The 19526-nt window shown below is 52.0% G+C and overlaps 1 protein-coding gene across 2 annotated transcripts in view; it reads right to left on the minus strand.

Annotated features, from left to right (window-relative positions):
- The window catches only part of ADAMTS2 (ADAM metallopeptidase with thrombospondin type 1 motif 2), a 244055-nt gene that overhangs the window by 60664 nt on the left and 163865 nt on the right, over positions 1 to 19526 (minus strand). For both annotated transcript variants that reach the window (XM_057708973.1, XM_057708974.1), the window contains exon 5: positions 10437 to 10520. In XM_057708973.1, the coding sequence (XP_057564956.1) occupies positions 10437 to 10520 (84 nt within the window). The remainder of the gene's footprint in view (positions 1 to 10436; positions 10521 to 19526) is intronic.

The following is a 19526-nucleotide window of genomic DNA, read 5'->3' on the forward strand; positions in this document are numbered from 1 at the left end:
GATTCTTCACGTGAATCGTCCCAGCTCGAGCCTGTGGGGCACCTCCGGCCCCACTGCTTCCTGTTCTTCTCTGGACCCTGGAGAGTGGGCCACGATGACCAGGGGCTGGACACCATGCCTGGCCCCTACTCGGTTGGGGGTTGGGACCCAGACTCTGGGGAAACCCGGGGGCTGTCCCTGGGGTGTGCTGAGTCCCCTGCACTGCCCCTCACACAGTCAGGGAAGCTGAGGTCCAGAGCATGCAAGAAGAGGACGGTGGCACTGGGCCCCTGGCCACCGAGCCCGGCCCAGCATTCTCTTGTCTTGCCTTCCACCAAGAGGCTCACGGTCAGAATTTCTCAGACCCTTCCCCTCCAACGCTGAAAAATTCTTAAGAGCATCCCATACTTTGTCTTGACCTGGCCTTTCACAACAAGATACCTTATGTTCTTTGATTGCCCCCAAGTCTCTGATTTCCATTTGCTTTGATTTTCATCATCTTAGGAAATATTTAAAATGAGAACAGTTCAGTAGCTTTGGTGCCTTCTCGAAAAAATCAATTGAAAAGCCAGTTGCTATGCAACCCTCAAGTGTTGCTGATGTTCTGCTCCCTGGCCGATGGCATATTGTACAAAATAAGATAATCTCTTTTCTTCTGCTGTGTGTGTGTGTGTGTGTGTGTGTGTGTGTGTTTCTTTTAAAGAAATGAAGAAAAATGTTGTTTTAGGAAAAACTTGAGATAACTCAGAGGCTTCTCATAAGCTGGAAGACAAACAACATGTCACTTGTACAAGTGCTACCGATTTTATCCCCACTGGAACCTTGGTGGGGCCTGCGGACAGGCAGAGGCGGGGCAGAGGGTAGGGAAGCTGGTCCATTTCCACCACAGTTTGGAATGAATCACAGGATCTAAATGCCTGGGCCACTTGCTGCCCCAAGCCTGGGTCTCGGCCTCACAGCCCCCAGAGTGCCCGCAGACCTTGGGGGACACAGCTCAGGCCCCTCTCCTGGCAGGGGTCCAGACTACAGTCACCTTGGCCTTTCTATGCTTAAAGCCTTCCCGGGACAGGGCCTCACTCACTGACAGGACGTGTGTGGCTCCTTGATGAGCAGCTCATCAGAATTTATCCCCACTGCAAGCCAAACTTGATGCCCTGACCCCCATCTAGAAGCCCCTCCTGGCTTTTCCTCAAACAGGCAGAGCTCATTCCCTCTGCGTGAATCCTACCAGGCAGTCCCCTGCCAGCTCACCCCATCCAGGGCACCCCGTGTGCTGTTTCCTTGGTAGCTCCCTGAAACCACTCTGAAACGACCGTGTTTGCTGGTGAGCTCCCGGGAGCTGGTGCCCCCGTCCTGGGAGCAGGCAGGTCCCAGGATCCATCTGCTCGGGAGATATGTCCTCCCACTTGCCCGAGGGCCCTCGGAGACCTGAAAACAGGGCCTCCCCCCAGCACTGCGCCAAGTGGAGTCTGTGACCAGCGGACACAAACTGTTATCGCCCACAAGATAAGTACAGAAACGGGAAACTTTTATAGCCGTTTGATAGAGTGACTTTATGTCTACGGAATTCAATAATAAAAAGTCCGGGGCTGGTATTTTTGCATAATCTTGGTTTTTGTCACAATTCCCTTTTCTAGAAAATTCCTTTTAAATGCACTTCCAGACATCCTGGTCAGTGATGTGACCTCTGGCGCTGAGGCGTTCTGTGTCTGGCGTGACGCCCTTGGCGCTGCAGCTACTCTCCACGGACCGTCACTCCCAGCCGTCCTGTCTGACTGCTCCATGTCGGCGGGACGACCCCTCCTTTCCCACGGGTGTTGCTCCGAGTCCACAGCCAAGCTCACCGCACTGTCCCTGGGCTCCTGTGCTCTGGGCGAGGCGCGGAATGTTCCTGCCAGAGACGACGGGCGGCAGGCGGGCCCCAGTCCCTCTGCATCCGGATATCTGTCAGGTGCCAGCTCTCCTGGATGTGGCTGGCCAGCCACGCCTCCTAACTCTGCTATCCCCCTGCCTGTGCTTCTGCATCACCTCCTCCCCAGGGAAAGTGAGGGTCACACCCTGGACTCCACTTCGCCCTCACAATCCTGAAACTCACTGGAGGAGGACCAAGGCTGGCCCTGTAACTTTCTGGAACCTCCCCAGGACACAGAGGCCCTGATGGGCACCAGCCTCCCCCATGGCTTCCCTAGAACAGGGAAGGTGGGGAGGTAGGAGATAGAGAGGAGGGTGGGCTTTGCTGCGGGACACGGGTCAGCATCCCTGGGCACAGCAGAGGGGAGCAGCACGTGCCCTTTCTGGCCAGGCTTCGGGGGCTGCGGATGGTCCAACCCCACATCCTGGTATGTCCTTTACCTTGACGCCTCTGAGGTCATCGACAAAGGTCTGAGGCTGGTCTGCTGAGCTCTGCTGGGGTGCAGTGGGTATAGTCTGGACTCAGCTTTGAAAGCACACATCCAGCTCCACGTTCCCCCTTCCTGTCGCCTCACCGTCACGGATTCCCAAACTCCTGCCCAGCGGGACGTCAGGGAGGCGAGGGGGGCGTTGGTCCCCCAGTACCCTCTCACTTCTCACTGTATTGGTCCTGGCCTCGCTGAACCTGCCCCACTGCCCAAGTGGGCTCTGGCCACCCGTGTTGTTGGCCATGGGCTCCAGGTAGCCCCATGGCCTGCCCTGCTCCCCATACTGTCCCCAGGAAGAGTCGGCTGCAGCCTCACAATGGGGTCCACGCCTGCTCCCCTGATGCCCACTCTGCCCATGGGGGACTCAGAGGGCACCAACACGGCCCAGGCAAAGCAGAAGCCCTCCTGACGAGGAGGAACATCAGCCGCAGTGGCCAGACTGGCCATGGCCACGAGGGAGGTGTCTGCAACACCTGCAGGGAAGGCCACATACTTGCGGCAGCCTGCATCCTCCCTCTGGCCAAAACGGCTTGGCCAAAGTTTCCATAGACTCTCCGGTGACAGAGTCCCCAGGCCCAGGCACAGGAAAGGTAAGACAGTGCCCACAGGACAGAAAACACAGATTCCTTTTCAACTGCCTTCAAGCCACCACAGAGAAGAGGTGCCAAGCAAAAGCATGAAGTCCTTTTTCCATCCTCCTTGAAATCAGAAATAAAACATTGGACATGACAGAGCCCTGTGGCATGCCACTAGAGACCCTTCCCCAGGTGCCAGTATTCAGTTAAACAGAATTACTTGGATTCCACCATTTTCAAATGATTTTTAAAAAATATAAACAAATTTTCCATAATTAAAAATGCACTATTTTGATTATAAAAGAAACATCCTTACCATGATAAATTAAGAAAATTCAGTAAAGTACAAAGAAGAAAATAAAAATCCACGACTTACTACTCAGGGATAAGTACTGTTCACGTTTGATGTATTCCTTCAGTCCCTTCTGTGTATATATTTGTACACAAAATTGAGATCATATTACCATAAGCTTATATCCTTTTTTCCAAAAAAAGCAAACGACTTTATGCTGTAACCATTTCCCAAAGCCCTTAAACATGCTTTGAAAATGGAATGTATTGGCAGTCTAATAATCTACCACATAGACATACTGCAATTTATTTAACTAGACCCCTATTGGTGGACAATTTAGATTATTTCCAGTTGTTTACACTTAGAAATAAGGCTATGATCTTTGTCCTGTTCCTAAAACTTCATCCACAGGTCTGTTAACTGCTTTGGAACAGAATCATAGAAACGAATGACTGAGGGCAAACATGAAGAACCTTTTTAAGGGACGTGACAAACTGTTACCCTTCCTTCCAGAAACGTGTACACATTTATACTCACACCAGAACAGTGCACCGCTGCCTTCGCCCAAACCAGCAGGAAATCCCTTGTCTTAATCTTAACGCAGCTGATGCTTTTAAAGTGGTAAATTGTTTTATCTCTGTGTGTAGTCGTAAAGTTCATTTTCTCTTTTTTTTTCCATTTGTGTTTTTTCTTCAGCTAATTGCTTATGTGCATTGCCAATTCTATTTTCCTAGGGCTCTTCACATATTAGGATATCTTTTCCATATTGCAAATGCTTTTCCTGATTGTGGTTTGCCTTTTGATTGTGTTTTTTGACGATTTTATATTTTAAATATTCAAATATATCTACCCTCCCCTTTGCAATCCCTTCTGCCGTATCTGTGCTTAGGAAGCACTTGACAGTGAATATTTCTTCTCGATGTGTATGATTTAACTAGCTGAATTTTATTGGCCTGTACTTATCATCATCATACTTATCATTTAATTTACTATATGTGAAATTTATATTTATCATGTACTTATTTATAACACTTAATAACCATTCAGTTTACATTTATTGCATGTTATTTATATGAGAGGTATTTTCAGAGCTATATATTCTATTCAGTTGATCTGTTAATGCTTATGCAAATATAGTATGATTTTGATTATTTTTGCTTTACAAAATGTTCAAAGTAAATCCTTTTTATTTGCTTGGCTTTCAAGGTTTTCCTGGCCATTTCTTGACTGTTTCTGCTTCTAGATGAATCTTAGAATCACTTCATCAAGTTTCCAATTATTAATCGGAGAAAAATCAACACCACTACTATACCCAGTGTTCCCGTAAGGAACAGCACACGTCTCTTCATTTATTTTCATTTTTTTCCTATCATTAACAGTGTGCAATTTTCTTCCTATTTGTAGGTCTTACAGCTGTCTTATTAGGGCTATTCCAGGTGTTTTATATTTTTGCTTACTATCACAAAGGGAACTTTTCTTTCCCTAATATCGTCACTACCAGTGTAGGTTCACACAGAAATTATTGGGGTTTGTGTAATTATCTTATATTTGGCCATGCCATTAAACTCCTTAAGTTTCCAATGGATTCTTTTGGGTTTTCCAGGCACATAATTATTAGCAAACAATTATAATTTTATCTGCTTTCCTCTGATACTGGTTTCATGTCATACGACACGGCCTAGAATTTCCAGAATCTCAGTGATAAAGTTAAGTGTCCCTTTCTTGTTGCTGATTTGACTGTAACTGTTTCATAAGGGCAGCATTTCCCAAAGCAAATTCTGTAGAATGTTGATTCCAGGATGAAAAGGATTCTGTTGAGAAATAGTTTGGAGAAGTCCTGCGTACTGATCCCTCTCTTGGAGACTCACCCCACACATTTTCAGAGTACAGTCTCTGAGAAATCCTGCTGCCAGGAATACCTGTTTTCCTTTGTTTTACAAGCATTTCCCAGACTCATTTGACCATGGAACCCCTCTATTCTTCTGTGTAAACATCTATAAACATCCTAAGAATTAGCTATGCAGAACACTTTTAGGGACAATGTGCTTCTTTTCCTACCTTTAAATAAAATTTGGGTTGTCATGTTACCATCTGTTACTAGTTTTCACAGATCTTTAAAAGCCAGGAGATACCCTCTCAGCTCCTATGGAGCTGATCACGCTCCTTGCCTTGCTGGTGCCTTCAGTGGAGGCTCCTGGGGCTCTTTCCTAGGGGCCCCCGCCTCGGTGTGCTTCCCTGTGCACCCCCGCCCACACTCATCTCTTCTCTCCAGGCTCCAGCTCCCCATGCCAGCATCTCCCTGGCTGTCTCCGCTGGGATGGCACAAGGCAAGTCAAACTCAACACGTCTCCCCTGAGCTGCCCGCCTGTCTCCCCCACATGTCGCTTCCCCTCCTGTGCTCTCCATCTCAGGGGTCAGCACCATCATATACCAGGTTGCTCAAGGCACGGACTCAGGGTCCCTCCACCTTCATCCACGTAGCACCCACCCCCTCCTGCTCTGGCTTCCTAAAGTTCTCCTTCATCTTCTCTCCTTTCGCCATCCTGCGGCCACGGTCCCAGGATAGCCCACTCCTGTCCTCCCTTTGATGCCGCCCACCCTCTCCTAAGCCACCACCCCCAAGGCCATTCTGCACACAAGAGCCCAGGGATCTTCTTAGAAATGCAAATCGGATCATGTCACTCTCCTGCTAGAAATCGCCCTAGTGAGAAAACCAGCCCTGCTGGCAGGAGGTGCAGGGCGCTGGTGATCTGCCCCCTCCGGCCAACTTCCTCAGCATCAACATCTGCTGTTTCCATCTTGCACTGTCTCCTTCAGTCAGACTCAGCTGCCCTCGGTTCCTCCAATGCATCCTGCTCTCTCTCCCCTCCTGCCTTTGAACCTGAAACATCCCTGGGCTGGTTCTTCCCCCTTTCACTTTCTCCCCGTGGCTGAAAAGTCACTGCCTCCAGTCACTTGCCTTGACCTCTGAGTAAGGACTACCTGCCCCCTCTTTCCCCCACCGAGTTCCCGAGCCCTCAGTTATAACTGTTTCCTTGTCTGTACCTCCACTCTAGAGCAGCCCCTGAGGTCAGGGACCACATCAGTGACACAGCACAGCGCGTGGCACTCAAAAACCCTCAAAAAGTATATGTTAGATGATGAGCTTTGTCATTAGGGAAACGGATGTGATGAATTATATGAACAGACTTTCTGATGTTAAACTATCATCACATTCCTAGAATAAGCCCTATTTATCATGGTGAGAGTTTCTCTTTATGCGTTATTGAATTAAATGCGTAAAGCCTCGGGATTTTTTACATCTATTTTTAGAAGTGAAACAGGTCTGTACTTTGTCTTAGATACGCTACCTTTGACAGCTTTGTGTCTAGGAATCATATTGCCTATAAAGATAAATTGGGTGGATTTCAGAATATATACATATATATTCCGAAACAGTTTACATGGTATTGCATCATCTTTGCTTAATAATTCCTTGCAAATGAATAAGAATAAACTGGCAAAAATAGATTATCTGACTCTATTTAGAGGTCATTTTAAGATATCTTTGAAAACAGTGAAGAATTTGAGTTCTCACCAAGGTCATGAGGCTTATTATGGTATTTTCTACATTTTTTGGAATCAGCTTTGAAATATTCCTATGTCCTTAGGAAATCCTTGATTTCCCAGGGTCTCCAGGTCCCTGACCCAGAGATTCTCAACATCTCACCTTCAGGTTTTCTACATAGTTTCTACCAGGTTTCTACCTGCATGCAACACTTTAGGAAAGAAGAAGAAACAGCTTTGGGTGGGGACAATTTAGCACAGAGCCTGCCAGGAAGTAGTTAAAATAAACAAGGCTTTGTTCCATTGAGCCAGAGCTTTGCCAGCACTGGTAAACCATGCACAATTTGCCAGTTTTTCTTTTGGTACCCAGACCTCTTGGTGGCTCCCCGCCCCCCCCAACCTACCCCCACAACCTGAAGTTTCCCATGTTTCCTCTCCAGCCATAGAAAATAGGGAAGGGGCTGGATATAACCGTGCCCATCTCTCACACTACAAGCCTGAAAATTTCTCAGACACTGGAGGATGCTAAGGGGGTCTCAAGCCAGGAATGGAAGGACTGGCAGGACCCGGCCTGAGGAAGGGGAGGAATGGGGAACATGTTGGTGGCTGCTCTAGTGGGGATGGGCAAAGGCCCACGAGACATTCCAAAGCCCCGTGCCTGCAAACAAAGGCTGGAACTGTATCAATGGGCCCAGGCCACCCCAGCCTTCCCTGGCTGTGCGGTGTGTCTGCGTGCCTAGTGTGCACCGCCATGCCACACACCTGCCTGCTCACCTGCAGAGGAAGGTGGGCACGGCCCTCCTCCATTGATCACCACTGAGTGTTAGAGAGGAGGGACGGGGAGAAGGCCTGGGTGGAGCTCTCCCAACAGCTGCCTAGGGCAGCGACCACCCCCAAAGCTTTCTCTTCAGCCGGGAGAAGCATCCCACTGCGGGTTACATTATATGCACTCTTTTCAATCTTTTAGTTTATGCTTCCTCTCTTTTTCCCTAGACTAAATATGCCAGAGGTTTGCTTTTTCCAAAGCTCTCTTCTCAATTGATCCTATTGTTTCTTTCTATTTTCTAATTTACTTTGCTTAGGTTTTTGGTTTGGGGTAGTTGTTAACATCTGTTCTGACTTATTGAGTTGAACCGGGTTTCATTTGCTCTGGGTGATCTTGGAACGCACCTGCCTCTGAATACAGCTTTGGCCACATCCCAGAGGTTTTGATCTGCAGTACTCTTGCTTTCACTAGTGTTCCCAATACTCTTCAACTGAGGCTCTAATATTATTCTTCTTAGGAGATTTTTTTTTTATTTTCAAAGAGACTGGATTTATTCTTTTTATATGTCCCTTCCCTCCATCTAGTTTTAGAGCACTGAGTCAGAGAAGAACCCATAGAATTTTTGCTATATAAAATTCACTGAAATTTTCTTTATGACCTAACTGTAATTTTTAAGTGTTCTATGATTCCTCAAAAAGAAGGCACATCTTTCCGTAAGGCAAGAGGAAAAAATGACATAACTACTAATTTAACTTTATCCATTATACTATTTGAAACTCCTATGCCTTGAAAAGGGTGTGAAAGACCCCTGCAGTTAGGTTTTTTGCAAATTTCTCCCTTGTTCTGACAGTCTGCTTTGGTACATTTTATGTTCTCCACAGGGCATGAAGGACCATGACTGCTATTCTTATGGACGTGTGGTCGCTTCCATGACTGTAGAGTGACACACTGCCCAGGGTAGGAAGAGCAGGCTCAAGGTCCACTGTCCCTGGAATTGTCCAGCCACAGGGTCCCTCACTGTCATTTCTGTACTGCAGGACTCGTACATTGTGTGCGATTCGATTTTATTTTGTGAGACTGAGATTCTGTGTTTGAGGCGAGGAGTTAACCCTTTGCATAATTACTATGCCTAATGTGCCTCATCTTATTACGACCTGACTTTCTTCATACTGAGTGGGGTCAGACCACAGACTCCAGGATTTGGCTGCCAGGGTGAGAAGCTGGCCTCCTAAGGAGCCAAATGCTACTGGCTACTCACACCACTGAACTGCCTTAAACCTCAGTGTTGTTATCTGTGAAATGGGATCATCACAGCTCCGCCTCCCCATCTGTCCTTGGATTAGGTGAGTTAATTTCGTGTAATATGCTCCTGAGCTGCCTGGCACAGGCACGTGCTCAGTCCACACTGGCCGGCACCATGGGGCGCCGTCCTTCCTCACCAGCTCTCCTTTCAGGCACCCCTTACCTTTCCATCTCAGGTCTTTGTGTCTGGGGGCTTTCTAAGCCTGCTGCAGAGACCCATGCAGGCTGCGAGGAAAGAGGGTTCCAAGTTTGTCAGCAAAGGGAAGTAAGACGGGCGAGACTGCTCAGTGAGAACAGCAGCGACGTGGCATGAGAAGAGGAGGACACGGGTTGAAGATGTGGGCAGGAGTCAAACTGAGGGCTGTATCAACCTCGTGTTTCTGATGCTTTGATAGCCAGGGCCTTGCTGACCTGGGAGGAACTGCTGACCCGGAAGGAACTGCTCCCCGCCGGGGTTAGCCAATTCCTAGGCACAGTAAACAACTCGTTCTGGAGCATATGCTCTTCAAATGTAAACCAACCAACTCAGAGTCCCCGCCCCCGGCCACCTCCTTCATTGGGCTCTCACACTGCGGCCCACTATCCCCTGTGCAAATCACCGAGGGCCAGGTACCAGACGACGAGGGCAGCCCCGGTGCCCCAGAGCCCACTGAAGTTATTCACACTTGCCACTCCTAAGCCTGCTTACCCCGCCTCACCTGGTCCTGCCTGAGGAAGTCACAATAAAGGTGCTCGCCCACAGTTTTCCTCCCCTTCCCTAGGCCTCCTGACCAACCAGGGTGCTTCCCTGTGCGGCACGGCATGGCCAGAAACTGGGGAATAAACCATCTTTTCCATGGCAGTCGCCTCCAGACCTGTTGGTCTCACTACATCTGAATAATAACAAAATCTAGACAGACCTAGAGACTGTCATACAGAGCGAAGTAAGCCAGAAAGAGAAAAACAAATACCGTATGCTAACTCATATATATGGAATCTAAAAAAGTGGTACTGATGAACCCAGTGACAGGGCAAGAATAATGATGCAGATGGAGAGAATGGACCTGAGGACACGGGGTGGGGCAGGGGCGGAGGGGAAGCTGGGCGGAAGTGAGAGAGTAGCATTGGCATATATACACCACCAAATGTAAAATAGATAGCTAGTGGGAAGTTGCTGTATAACAAAGGAAGATCAACTTGATGATGGGTGATGCCTTAGAGGGCCAGGACAGGGAGGGTCGGGGGGAGTCACACGAGGGAGGGGATATGGGGATTTATGTATAAATACAGCTGATTCACTTTGGTGTACCTCAAAAGCTGGTACAAGAGTGTAAAGCAATTATATTCCAATAAAGAGCTTAACAAAAATAAAACAAAACCTAAATTTTAAGAGGAATGAGGCTGAAAGGAGAGTAGGGGTGCCTGACAGGGTCCTTGTTTCTTATAGGAACCACAGGGCAGCCAGGGAGAGTCAGGGTGATTCCGGCCAACATAAAGGCTCTTAAAGGAGGCCTGCGCCTCCCGGGGGGGCCCCACTCACCCCACAGAGGTGGGGGCTCTGCGTGTCTGGAAGGCGCCAGCCTGCAGCACCCACTCACCTTCCCGTAGCTCAGCAGGATGATCCGGACCAGGACGACGTTGATGTGGGCCCCCAAGGACTCGTCGTGATAAATTTCATTGACCTGGAAGACAACCAGGGACGTGTCAGCAGAAACCACAGGCCTGAGGACCAGCCCTGGCTTTGCACATGGCAGTCCCACCCAGCCAGGCCCCAGGCCAGAACCCTGGGACCCAGCCCCACTCCTTCCTCTTTGCCACACCTCAGCATCACCATGAACTCTGAGTCCATCCCTTCCTTTCCCTCTGCTTCCCCTGCCCCTGCTTACAGCCAACCACCCCCTGCCTGGATACTGCCACCCTCTCCTCAGCAGCCTCTGCTCTGGGATGGGCACACTGACCACCCTAAATGCTCGAGCCTCTAACTGCAGCATGACCTTTCCTTCAAGGGTGAACACAGACCACGAATCCCAGCCGCAGGGGCGACGCCGGGATGGCCACTAGCAGAGATCACTCCACAGGTGCTGCTGGTGACTGCGAACCATCACCGACACTCAGCACAGCTTGGGGAGGGGGGTCCTTTCAGACACACCACCAGATCTAATTTGCAGTGTGTTAACTAAGAACAGACATTGCTTTATCACAAAGGTGCTTTCTGTGTTCCGTTTGGAGAACTGCAGCTCCTACCCCTGGCTTCCTTTGTCTTTTATCATTCTTTTGTTATCACGCATTTTATTTTTCACATTTACAGTCATGACTTGAGCAGGTACCCATGGGGCCTCATCAGATGTCGCAGGGGTCCACGGCACAAGAGATAGGAGGAACCCCCACTCACCACAGCACAGCCAGCATGACCTTCCGGAAAGTCAGGTTAACACGGGTCAGGTTAACCCTGGGCTCAGGGCGACAAAGCCTTCCTTCCCGCTGACCCTACGCTCACACACTCTCTGGACCTTACCTGGAACAGCCCCCTTGCTGTCACTCACTTTGTTCACTCACTTCCCGAACAAACTCTACTCTTCTGGAGGTCCGGCCTCGTGGTTGCTACCTCCCAGAAGGGCCCCAGCTCTGAACTGCTTCCCAACAAGCACGAGGGTCCATTACTTCCTGAGCTCTCTGTGTCCCAAACGGGACTTTGAGTTGCATGGCCACCTGTATTTTCCCTGCATGTCCCCAACACCCAGGACACAGCAGCACACAGCAGATACTCAGGACAACGGAAGAGCCAATCCACTCACACCATCACTCAGTGGAGAGGCACGAACTGGCTGTGCACCGCCTCCCCGTGTGCTGACCGAGCCCAGAGGCTGCTGACCTACCCTTTGTGAGGGCAGACCCCGCCAAGCGTGCCTCCCAGAGCCCACTCTGTCATCTCAGGCCAGTGCCATACTCCCCTTGAATCCCGTTTAGAATCTCTATCCGAGCAATGGTAACTGCTACCTATAAACAGTAGGAGAACCCTTTGGGAAGTCTGAGAGTCATCAGGGAAAATTGATTTGTGATGGATGGGATGGGCAGGCACATGGGGCATGCTAGACAAGCTGCCTGGCGGCTACTGTCACCGTTGCTGTGTGTCGAGATGGCACCGATGAGAAGGCAGAGCTAATGTGCACGGCGGGGTCCAGGGAGCCAGCCCTACATACGGCCCCTGCCAGAAGCCTCCTGCCCACAGATCTACCTGCCAATTATGATTTGTTTCTCTGCCCTGACCTGGCTTTCCTGCAGGGAAGGGACAACGGATAGCCCTACAGGATGGTCACTGCGACTCGGTGCTTGAGTCTGGAGAGGGTGGACACGGGCACTGAGAGTCACCTGCCAGACAAGGTGACACCTGCAGCTGACAAGGTGGAGCCCTGGGAGGCTCTGCTCACCCACGCCGGGCCTTCCCTCTGTAAAGCAAGGGTGACGGTCCCCATCTCACCAAGCTTCGTGAGGACTAGACCCCACCCACGTGCGATGGAATGATGTTGGAGAAAAGAGGAAAACTGTATTTGTCACTGCTGCTGTCACATCACCCAGAGCCCCCCATGAGGTCACGGTGGCAGGGCGCACACCCTCTAAACACGGATGTCCTTGCCCACCTTTGAGGGTCAAACTAGACTTTTTGGTCCACAGTGAGACAATAGCCCTAAAAGCTAGTTTTTCTTAAGAGAGAGGATTTTTTTTTTTTTATCTCCAAGGTATCGCTTTTTCTTTGACAAGCAGAGCCTGGAGTGTGACGAAAGTCATGGTGTGGAAAGGAAGGTCCCGCGGCATCGGGGGGCGGGGGGCAGGCAGGAGAGGAGAGAGGGGAGAGAGACGGGGGTGAACGGCCAGCTTCACTTTACTCCCCTCACCTCTGACTCCCAGGTCCGGCGTTGAGTGGGGAGCCCTGATATTTGGGAAGAAGATGAAAGCAGAGAGCGCTTGAACCTGCTCTCTGGGACCTGGGAGGGGTTCCCGTCAAGGAGGGGTGGCTTCAGAGAGCCACAGTGGGGTCCAGCTTCCAGCTACCTCTAGGGGCCCAGGGACAGTGGCAGGACAGCTTGTTGTTTGGAAGGGATCCAGGACTGAGTTCACAGAATTATCTGATTTTATGCTCTCCACAGCCCTTTGAGGCCAGAAGGAGGGGTGTCTGCCCTTCCTGAGAGATGAGGAAGCTGAGGCTGATCCCCAAAGGAGGAAGGAGATGTAGGGCTGGCCCCCTTCTCAGTTCCAGGCCGAGACTCTGCCCATCAGCGCCCAAGATCCCCCGGTTCTCCTGGCCCCGCCCCTGGGGTCGGTGGCAGCCACTTTCATCTCGGGTAAGGGGTCTCGTGTCCTTCTTGGACACCGGGCAGGTCTGACCCGGACTCCTGATTCGAGGCAGGAGGGGGCCAGAACCCTAGGAACCCTACCACCAGGTGCTGAGCTCTGCGAGGCAGAGGCCCACACCCTGCTAGAGGTGAGGGCCAGGCATCAGAGCCGGGGGTGTCAGGCCGCCGAGCAAGGGCCCAGCTGGGGAAGCTCTGTCTTCTGAGCGTCCATCGGCCACCCGCTCCTGGCAGTTGCCCTGGGCGCCCTGACTCTGGCCTCAGAGACCAACTGGGCCTCTGGGACTGCTGAGGAGCTAGACAACGCACACCCGGAGCACGCCCAGCAGCCAGCCAGCAAGGAGGCCAGGCCTGCTCTCGAGATGCCCCAGCCCTGCCCACCCTGGTAGCCGCCCACGGTGGTGCACCTTTCACTGTTTTCTCCTAGGAAGCCTCCGCCCTTCCACCCAGACACAGCTCCACAGGGTCTGCTCCTCCTGGGGAGTCAGGGCTTCAAACTGGGCGTGCCCCAGGCTCGCTCTACAGCACAGGCACCTCTTGGCAGCTGCTGGGCCTCTGGGTGGTCCCCAACCTGGATTCCCACTCACAAGTTCTCCCAGTGGCCTCAGCTGAGGCCCGCCCCACCCCAACCCCCAGTGGCTGGGACCCCCACAGTGACCAGCTGGCCTGGGCCATCTTCTTGCTCATCAGGGTCGCGTGGCAGAATCCCCACACCTGCAAACAGGTTCCCCACTGGTGTCCGGCTCCCCACCCCCATGTTGCAACTCATCAGGAACAGGAAGGGCAGAATGCAGGGCTTGTGGGCGTGGAGGAGGCTGGCTGTGCTGAGCGGTGGGCCTTGCCCTGCCCCCCAGGGCCACGCCAACTTGTCAGGGGGCTGTGAAATTGCCATAGGCCCCCTGAGGCCAACTGCATCCCATTCCCCAGGATGTTCCCAGTGATGCCAGAAGCCAGCAGGGCCCACTGTGGCATGGAGACCCCTGGGGATAAGTAAGATGCCCAGTAAAACACCTGCCACCCTAATAGGGACACAGCTACAACATTTCTGCCAAGCAGAGAGCTAACCGACGTGGCACAAAGAACCATGAAGACAGAAGGCAGCCTCCAAACATCTCCCACCCAACTCCCCCTCCTTTCCTGAGCCCCTGTTCCATCTCCTGGACAGGCAGACAGAAAGCAGCACCCCCCCACCTCATGTCCCACCAACCTCCCACCTCCATACATCATTCTTCACAATGGTGGCCACTCAGAAAAAGTCCTACCTCCTCCTTCCTCTGCCTGAAGCCCTCAATGGCTCCCCAGTGCTTTCAGGAGCAGGCCTCAACCCTCAGCCTGGCACTTGGGGCCCTCTCCAAGCTGGCCCTGGCTGGCTTCTCTGAGCTCCACTTCAGCTACTTTCCTCCAGGAACCCTCACTCCTGACAGCTCGGCCTTCTAGGAAGCCGGCTGCCCTCTCCTGCTGCTTGTGCAATGGTTCACACCTGGAATTCCCTCTCCAGCCTCGGAACTCTTGAGATACCCAAAGAGCTTTTGAGAAAACAAAGAGCAATCAATGTGTTTCAAAGGAGGAGGGGCAGTTACCACCCTGCTACCCTCTCCCAACACCTACCAAGGACATTCCCACTGCAACTGGGATACAATCAAAGCCCTGCTCCCTCTTCTCAGGGTGCCCTCACCTTGCTCACCGTGGTCCAGTCACTGACCTCTGAGCTCCTCACACAGGGAAACCATCCCTACCTCAGGGCCTTTGCACTTGCTGTGCCCTCTGGTTTCTCGTGCTCCTCCCCCAGCACAACTGTCCCCTGCTCCAAGTAAGCCTTTAAAGTAGTTGTTCCTAGACCAGACTATGCACTTGATGCGGGAGGGACCCCTCCTCCTCCCTCACTGCTGTGTCCCTGGAAGGGTCCAGCACACAGTAGGTGCTCAGTAAAGAGTTCTGAATGGATGAATTGAGGCAGGTTAATAACAAAAACAGGGAAGGACAAGGCAAACATACGAAAATGCAAGCCCCAGGGAATAAATAACTTACGGCCTCTTTCACAAGACCCTGCCAAGGGCAGCACAAATATCTGGGAAAAACTAACTCTGCACTCTGGCTTCTGTACATTGCTTCTGCATAGATAAACATAGCTATAGGCTCCCAAAAGCACGGGAACTGGTCTATAAAAGGAGAAGCTCTCCTTTGGTTTGGGGCTCCGTCTTTGGATGTGAATCCACCGGGCCTGTAATGGTACAATAAACATTGCTTCCTGCATCATAAGCCTCGGTGTCCTGCCTACCTCTACCGAGTCCTCCAACAGAATGAGTGAATAACTTTGGAAAATGTGAAACATGAGGAAATGGGCAAAACGTGTGACAGCAGCAGGGCACACAATGCCCTGTAGTGATCAAAGACCCAGCTAAGTGCCCAAGTGCCTCCGCACCCCCTCCTGCCACCCCCCCCCCCCCCCCGAGGCCCGTGTGCCAGGGAGAAGCTGCTCACCTCTGCCCAGACCGCAGGAGAAGGGGAAGCGGGGACAACGTCCTTGAGCCCTGTCTGAGAAATTGATCCTGGAATCTTTAAACCTTGGGGAAAATGTTCAAAGCCGCAGCCCTTCTCTGTGCAGAGAGGCCAAGAGCTCTCTTGTTTGGGGAAATACATTGTAATGTGCCTTTTGCTTATGCAAAGATGCAGCCAGGTTTTTGTTCTGGAATAGACAATAAGAAAGGACGCAGGCTCCGCATGGTAATGTAAAAGTTTGCTTTCTTTGTGGCAGAGCTCTACCCTGGGCGACCGGTGAACCCTGCAAAGTGGCCTGCGGCTGCTTGGCAGAGATGGTTTTCTCCCCTGCCAGGGTGGAGGGACAGCTCAGGGCAGAGGGGGCAGGTCCAGGTACTGGGGCTCCTCCTGGAGCAGGCAGGGGCACAGTTGCTGGTTGGGGTCTCATCCTTTATGATACCTAGCAGGGCCCTGTGGGGCTCCTGGGCACAAAGCCTTTCTGGGTCCCCTATTTCTGTGATTATAGGAAAACAGCCTTCATTCAGCCTCCATGACCTTCCCTGAGTCCCACTGGGCAGATTCAAGAGTTGTTCATTAGGGAAGAAGGGGGATGCACGAGACCTGGGAGAAACAGGCAAGAGCAGTCTTGGGGCAGGTCCTGTTTCCCCGGCAACAATGCACACAGCAACATCTCTGAGCTATGTTGCAGAAGTTGAAACCCCCTGCAGGCACAAGAAGTTAATGATGAACGATGGGATGCTGCCCACAAGCATGTAGCCCCCAGACCAGCTGGGTTGAGGATGCTGACTCCTACCTACCTCACCACCGACCCATCAGAAGAATGCAAGACTGTTACTGCCTTGGTCCTTATCGCCTGCCCTTGACCACAAGCCCTGACTATAAGACCTCTCCCTAGTCCCTAGAGAGGGGGGCACAGTTCTTGAGGCGCTAGCCCCTGTGTTCCCCCTTTGCCTGGCAAAGTAATCAAGCTATTCCTCTCTACTCCTCCAAAGCTCTGTCTCCATCTTTCTCTTTGGCATCGGTTTTTCTCGGCAACACTGACACCCAGTCTTCAGGAAAGTTACCACCTCTTCCGCTGAGCCAAGCTTTGGCAACTAAGAAGGAGCCCAAGCACCCTGCGGGGAGAAGCCAGGCCTGGAGGAGTCTGTCATGCCCGCTTTGCTTTGCGGCTTCTCCAGGAACCCCTGACATAACTGAGAAGAAGGCTGGTCTCTGTGAGCCCCCAGGAGGAGGCTTGGGCCACCACAGTGGAGGTGGAGGTGAAGAGAGTGCTGCTTCTGCTGGGGCAGGAAGTCTGCGGGCTTCCAGTGATATTTTCATTTGTGTGCATCTCATGACATAAACCGGGCTGCAAAAGCCCAGTCTCATCGTGAGAATAAACATTCCCTTTGCAGATCTTCTTTACCACTCGTTTCTCAGCAAATGCTTCGTAGGCAAAGCAAGAACAAACACGACTCTAGCCTCTGCTTAAAATATCAAACTGTCATGAAATGCAAATGGGCAGGACAGGAATTACTAAGGTAGTGCACAAAAATGAGAGGCAGGTGGGGCCCCTTCTTCAGCCCCCAGGACCCCCACTGCAACTCCTCCCAGGAGGCTGAAATCGTTCAGTCCCCAGTTCTGCCCCAGGACATGCCCTCCTTGGCCTGGGGACATCTCTGCAGGTCCCCGGGGTGGGGACAGGCTCTTCCACCCCCAGGCAAGTAGGTTGATGCCCAGAATCTAGGTGGAGGGTCAACAAATGTTTACTGTGCAAATGTAGAAACAAAGCTGCCGTAAACAACTGCCCATGTGGTTGCTAATTACTTCCCAGACGCTGCCCATTCCTTGTCACTTCATCAGGATGCACGGGTTCCAGGGTGGGCCCGGCTGCCATTCTGCTCTGTGACTTGGGCTTGGTACTTTGCCTGTTTGAGCCTCAGTTTCCTCATCTGTGAAATGGAGGCAATACTGGTTCTAGCCCCTCAGGCTGTTACCGAGGCCCGATCTCAACACTATATTTAAAGCATCCAGCAACATCCCAGGCACAAAGCAGGGACTCAACAGAGCTGTCATCAAAGGAGAGAAGGTCACATACCCTGACTCCTTTCTCTGGGCCCACCCACGCTGCTTTCCAGAGCCCACCCTGGGACTCAGCATCCTCTGTGTGTGACCCAGACCTGGGGTTCTCCCTGCCAGCTCTGAACCAGGAGGGAAGGGGGCAGGGCACAACCTTTGAAAGAATGACATAGCCCGAGGACATAACATAAACTGATTAGAACCAAATGGGTCCAAATTGGCGGACAAGTCAACTTTCAGGCGCCATGGAAGTTCCAAGGCTGAACATGACGGTCAAAAAGTGGGCAGTGGCCCAATTCTGGAATACTCCGCCCACTCATTAGCCTATGAAATTACCCACCCTTACACAAACTGACAACCCGCATCCCCCGGTGCCTTTCTCACCTTCTGAGATGGCCCACAGTGTCTTTGGAGTGTGTTCCTCTCTAAATAAATCTCTAAATAAACTTCTTACCTATCACTTTGTCTCTCACTGAATTCTTTCTGTGATGAGACATCAAGAACCTGAGCTTCATTAAGTCCTGAAACCAGGTGTGTGATCTCAGTTGGAAGATCTTGGATTTTGCCCCGGTTCGAGTCCCAGTCACGTGGGTTCGAGTCCCAGTCTGGGTTTAGGCCAGGTTTGAGTCCTGACCGTGTGGGTTTGAGTCTCAATCTGAGGTGCACGGTTTCAGCCCCACCGCAGGGTAGCCAACAGCCACACCACCACTTGGGGCCCCCTCACATCTGAGAACTCATCAGAAAGGGATAATGCCACTGAACAGGGAAGGACAGACTCCGCTGAGGCTGCAGGACACAGAAGGACTCATCTGGGGCCAAAGGCTGGACCCCAATGTCCCCCAAAGCCCGTCTGGAGGGCACGGACAGGAAGGAGCAGAGAGAAGGCAGGGATCTTGACTCTTGCTGGCAGCGGCCCCAGCCCTGCAGAGCCCTGGGCTGTCACTGGCCTCCCTGTGCTCCCCTGAGCGCCTCAGCCCTCCCTGAGCAGAGCCCTGGGGGCCTGGCTTGGAGTCTCCTGCAGGGGAAGTAGTTCAGGGAGGCCCTCGGTGCAGACCCCTTGTGGCATCCTCACTGCCCCCCGCCACCCGTCTCAGAGCCTGTGAGCAGGACGCCCACCCCGTGATGTGAGCAAACGGGCACCAGCATATCATTTGAAAACAGTTATTTTTCATTCCTCCTATAAGTCATATTTTTCTGCTTCCCTATCACCACTTGACCCAAGGAAGGAAAGAGGGAAAAGGCCACCATGGGGAGGGGGCCACAGCACCTGGGAGGTCCCTGAGGAGCAGAATAGGGGAGAAGCAAGTGCCCTGATTGGTGGAGGTTAGAGGAGGTTAGGGGAGGTGGCTGAGGAGAGGCAGGAAGGCAGACCAAGGGTCATGGCCACCCCACCCCTGCTGCTGCTCCTCACACATCTTTAGTGTCAAACATAGATCCCAAGAGGTATAGGCTCTGCTCCCCACTGGGACCCTAAGATGAGACCACATTGCAAGAGCAGAGTCCCCCCCCCAAGGTGGCCCTAGCAGGAGCTGAGAAACGGGAGGGGATTCCTGTGAGTAAACTGGCCTCGGTAGAGGCCTGGCACCCCCGGCCCGAGAGGTGCGTGGGGGCTCCAGAAGCTCCTGTCCATGCTCGCTGGGGTGGGAAGGAGCTGGCTGTGCACTGGGAGAGGCTTCAGAGTGGACGGCTCATCATGGCACCAGACCTGGACCAGGTGGGGCTCAGCACACCTGAGCAGTCCAGGTAAAGAGCCCACAGGGCCAGCTCTGACAGCAAAAACGG

The sequence above is a fragment of the Hippopotamus amphibius genome, chromosome 15 (genome assembly GCF_030028045.1).
Source record: "Hippopotamus amphibius kiboko isolate mHipAmp2 chromosome 15, mHipAmp2.hap2, whole genome shotgun sequence".
In the NCBI taxonomy this organism is placed as follows: Eukaryota; Metazoa; Chordata; class Mammalia; order Artiodactyla; family Hippopotamidae; genus Hippopotamus; species Hippopotamus amphibius.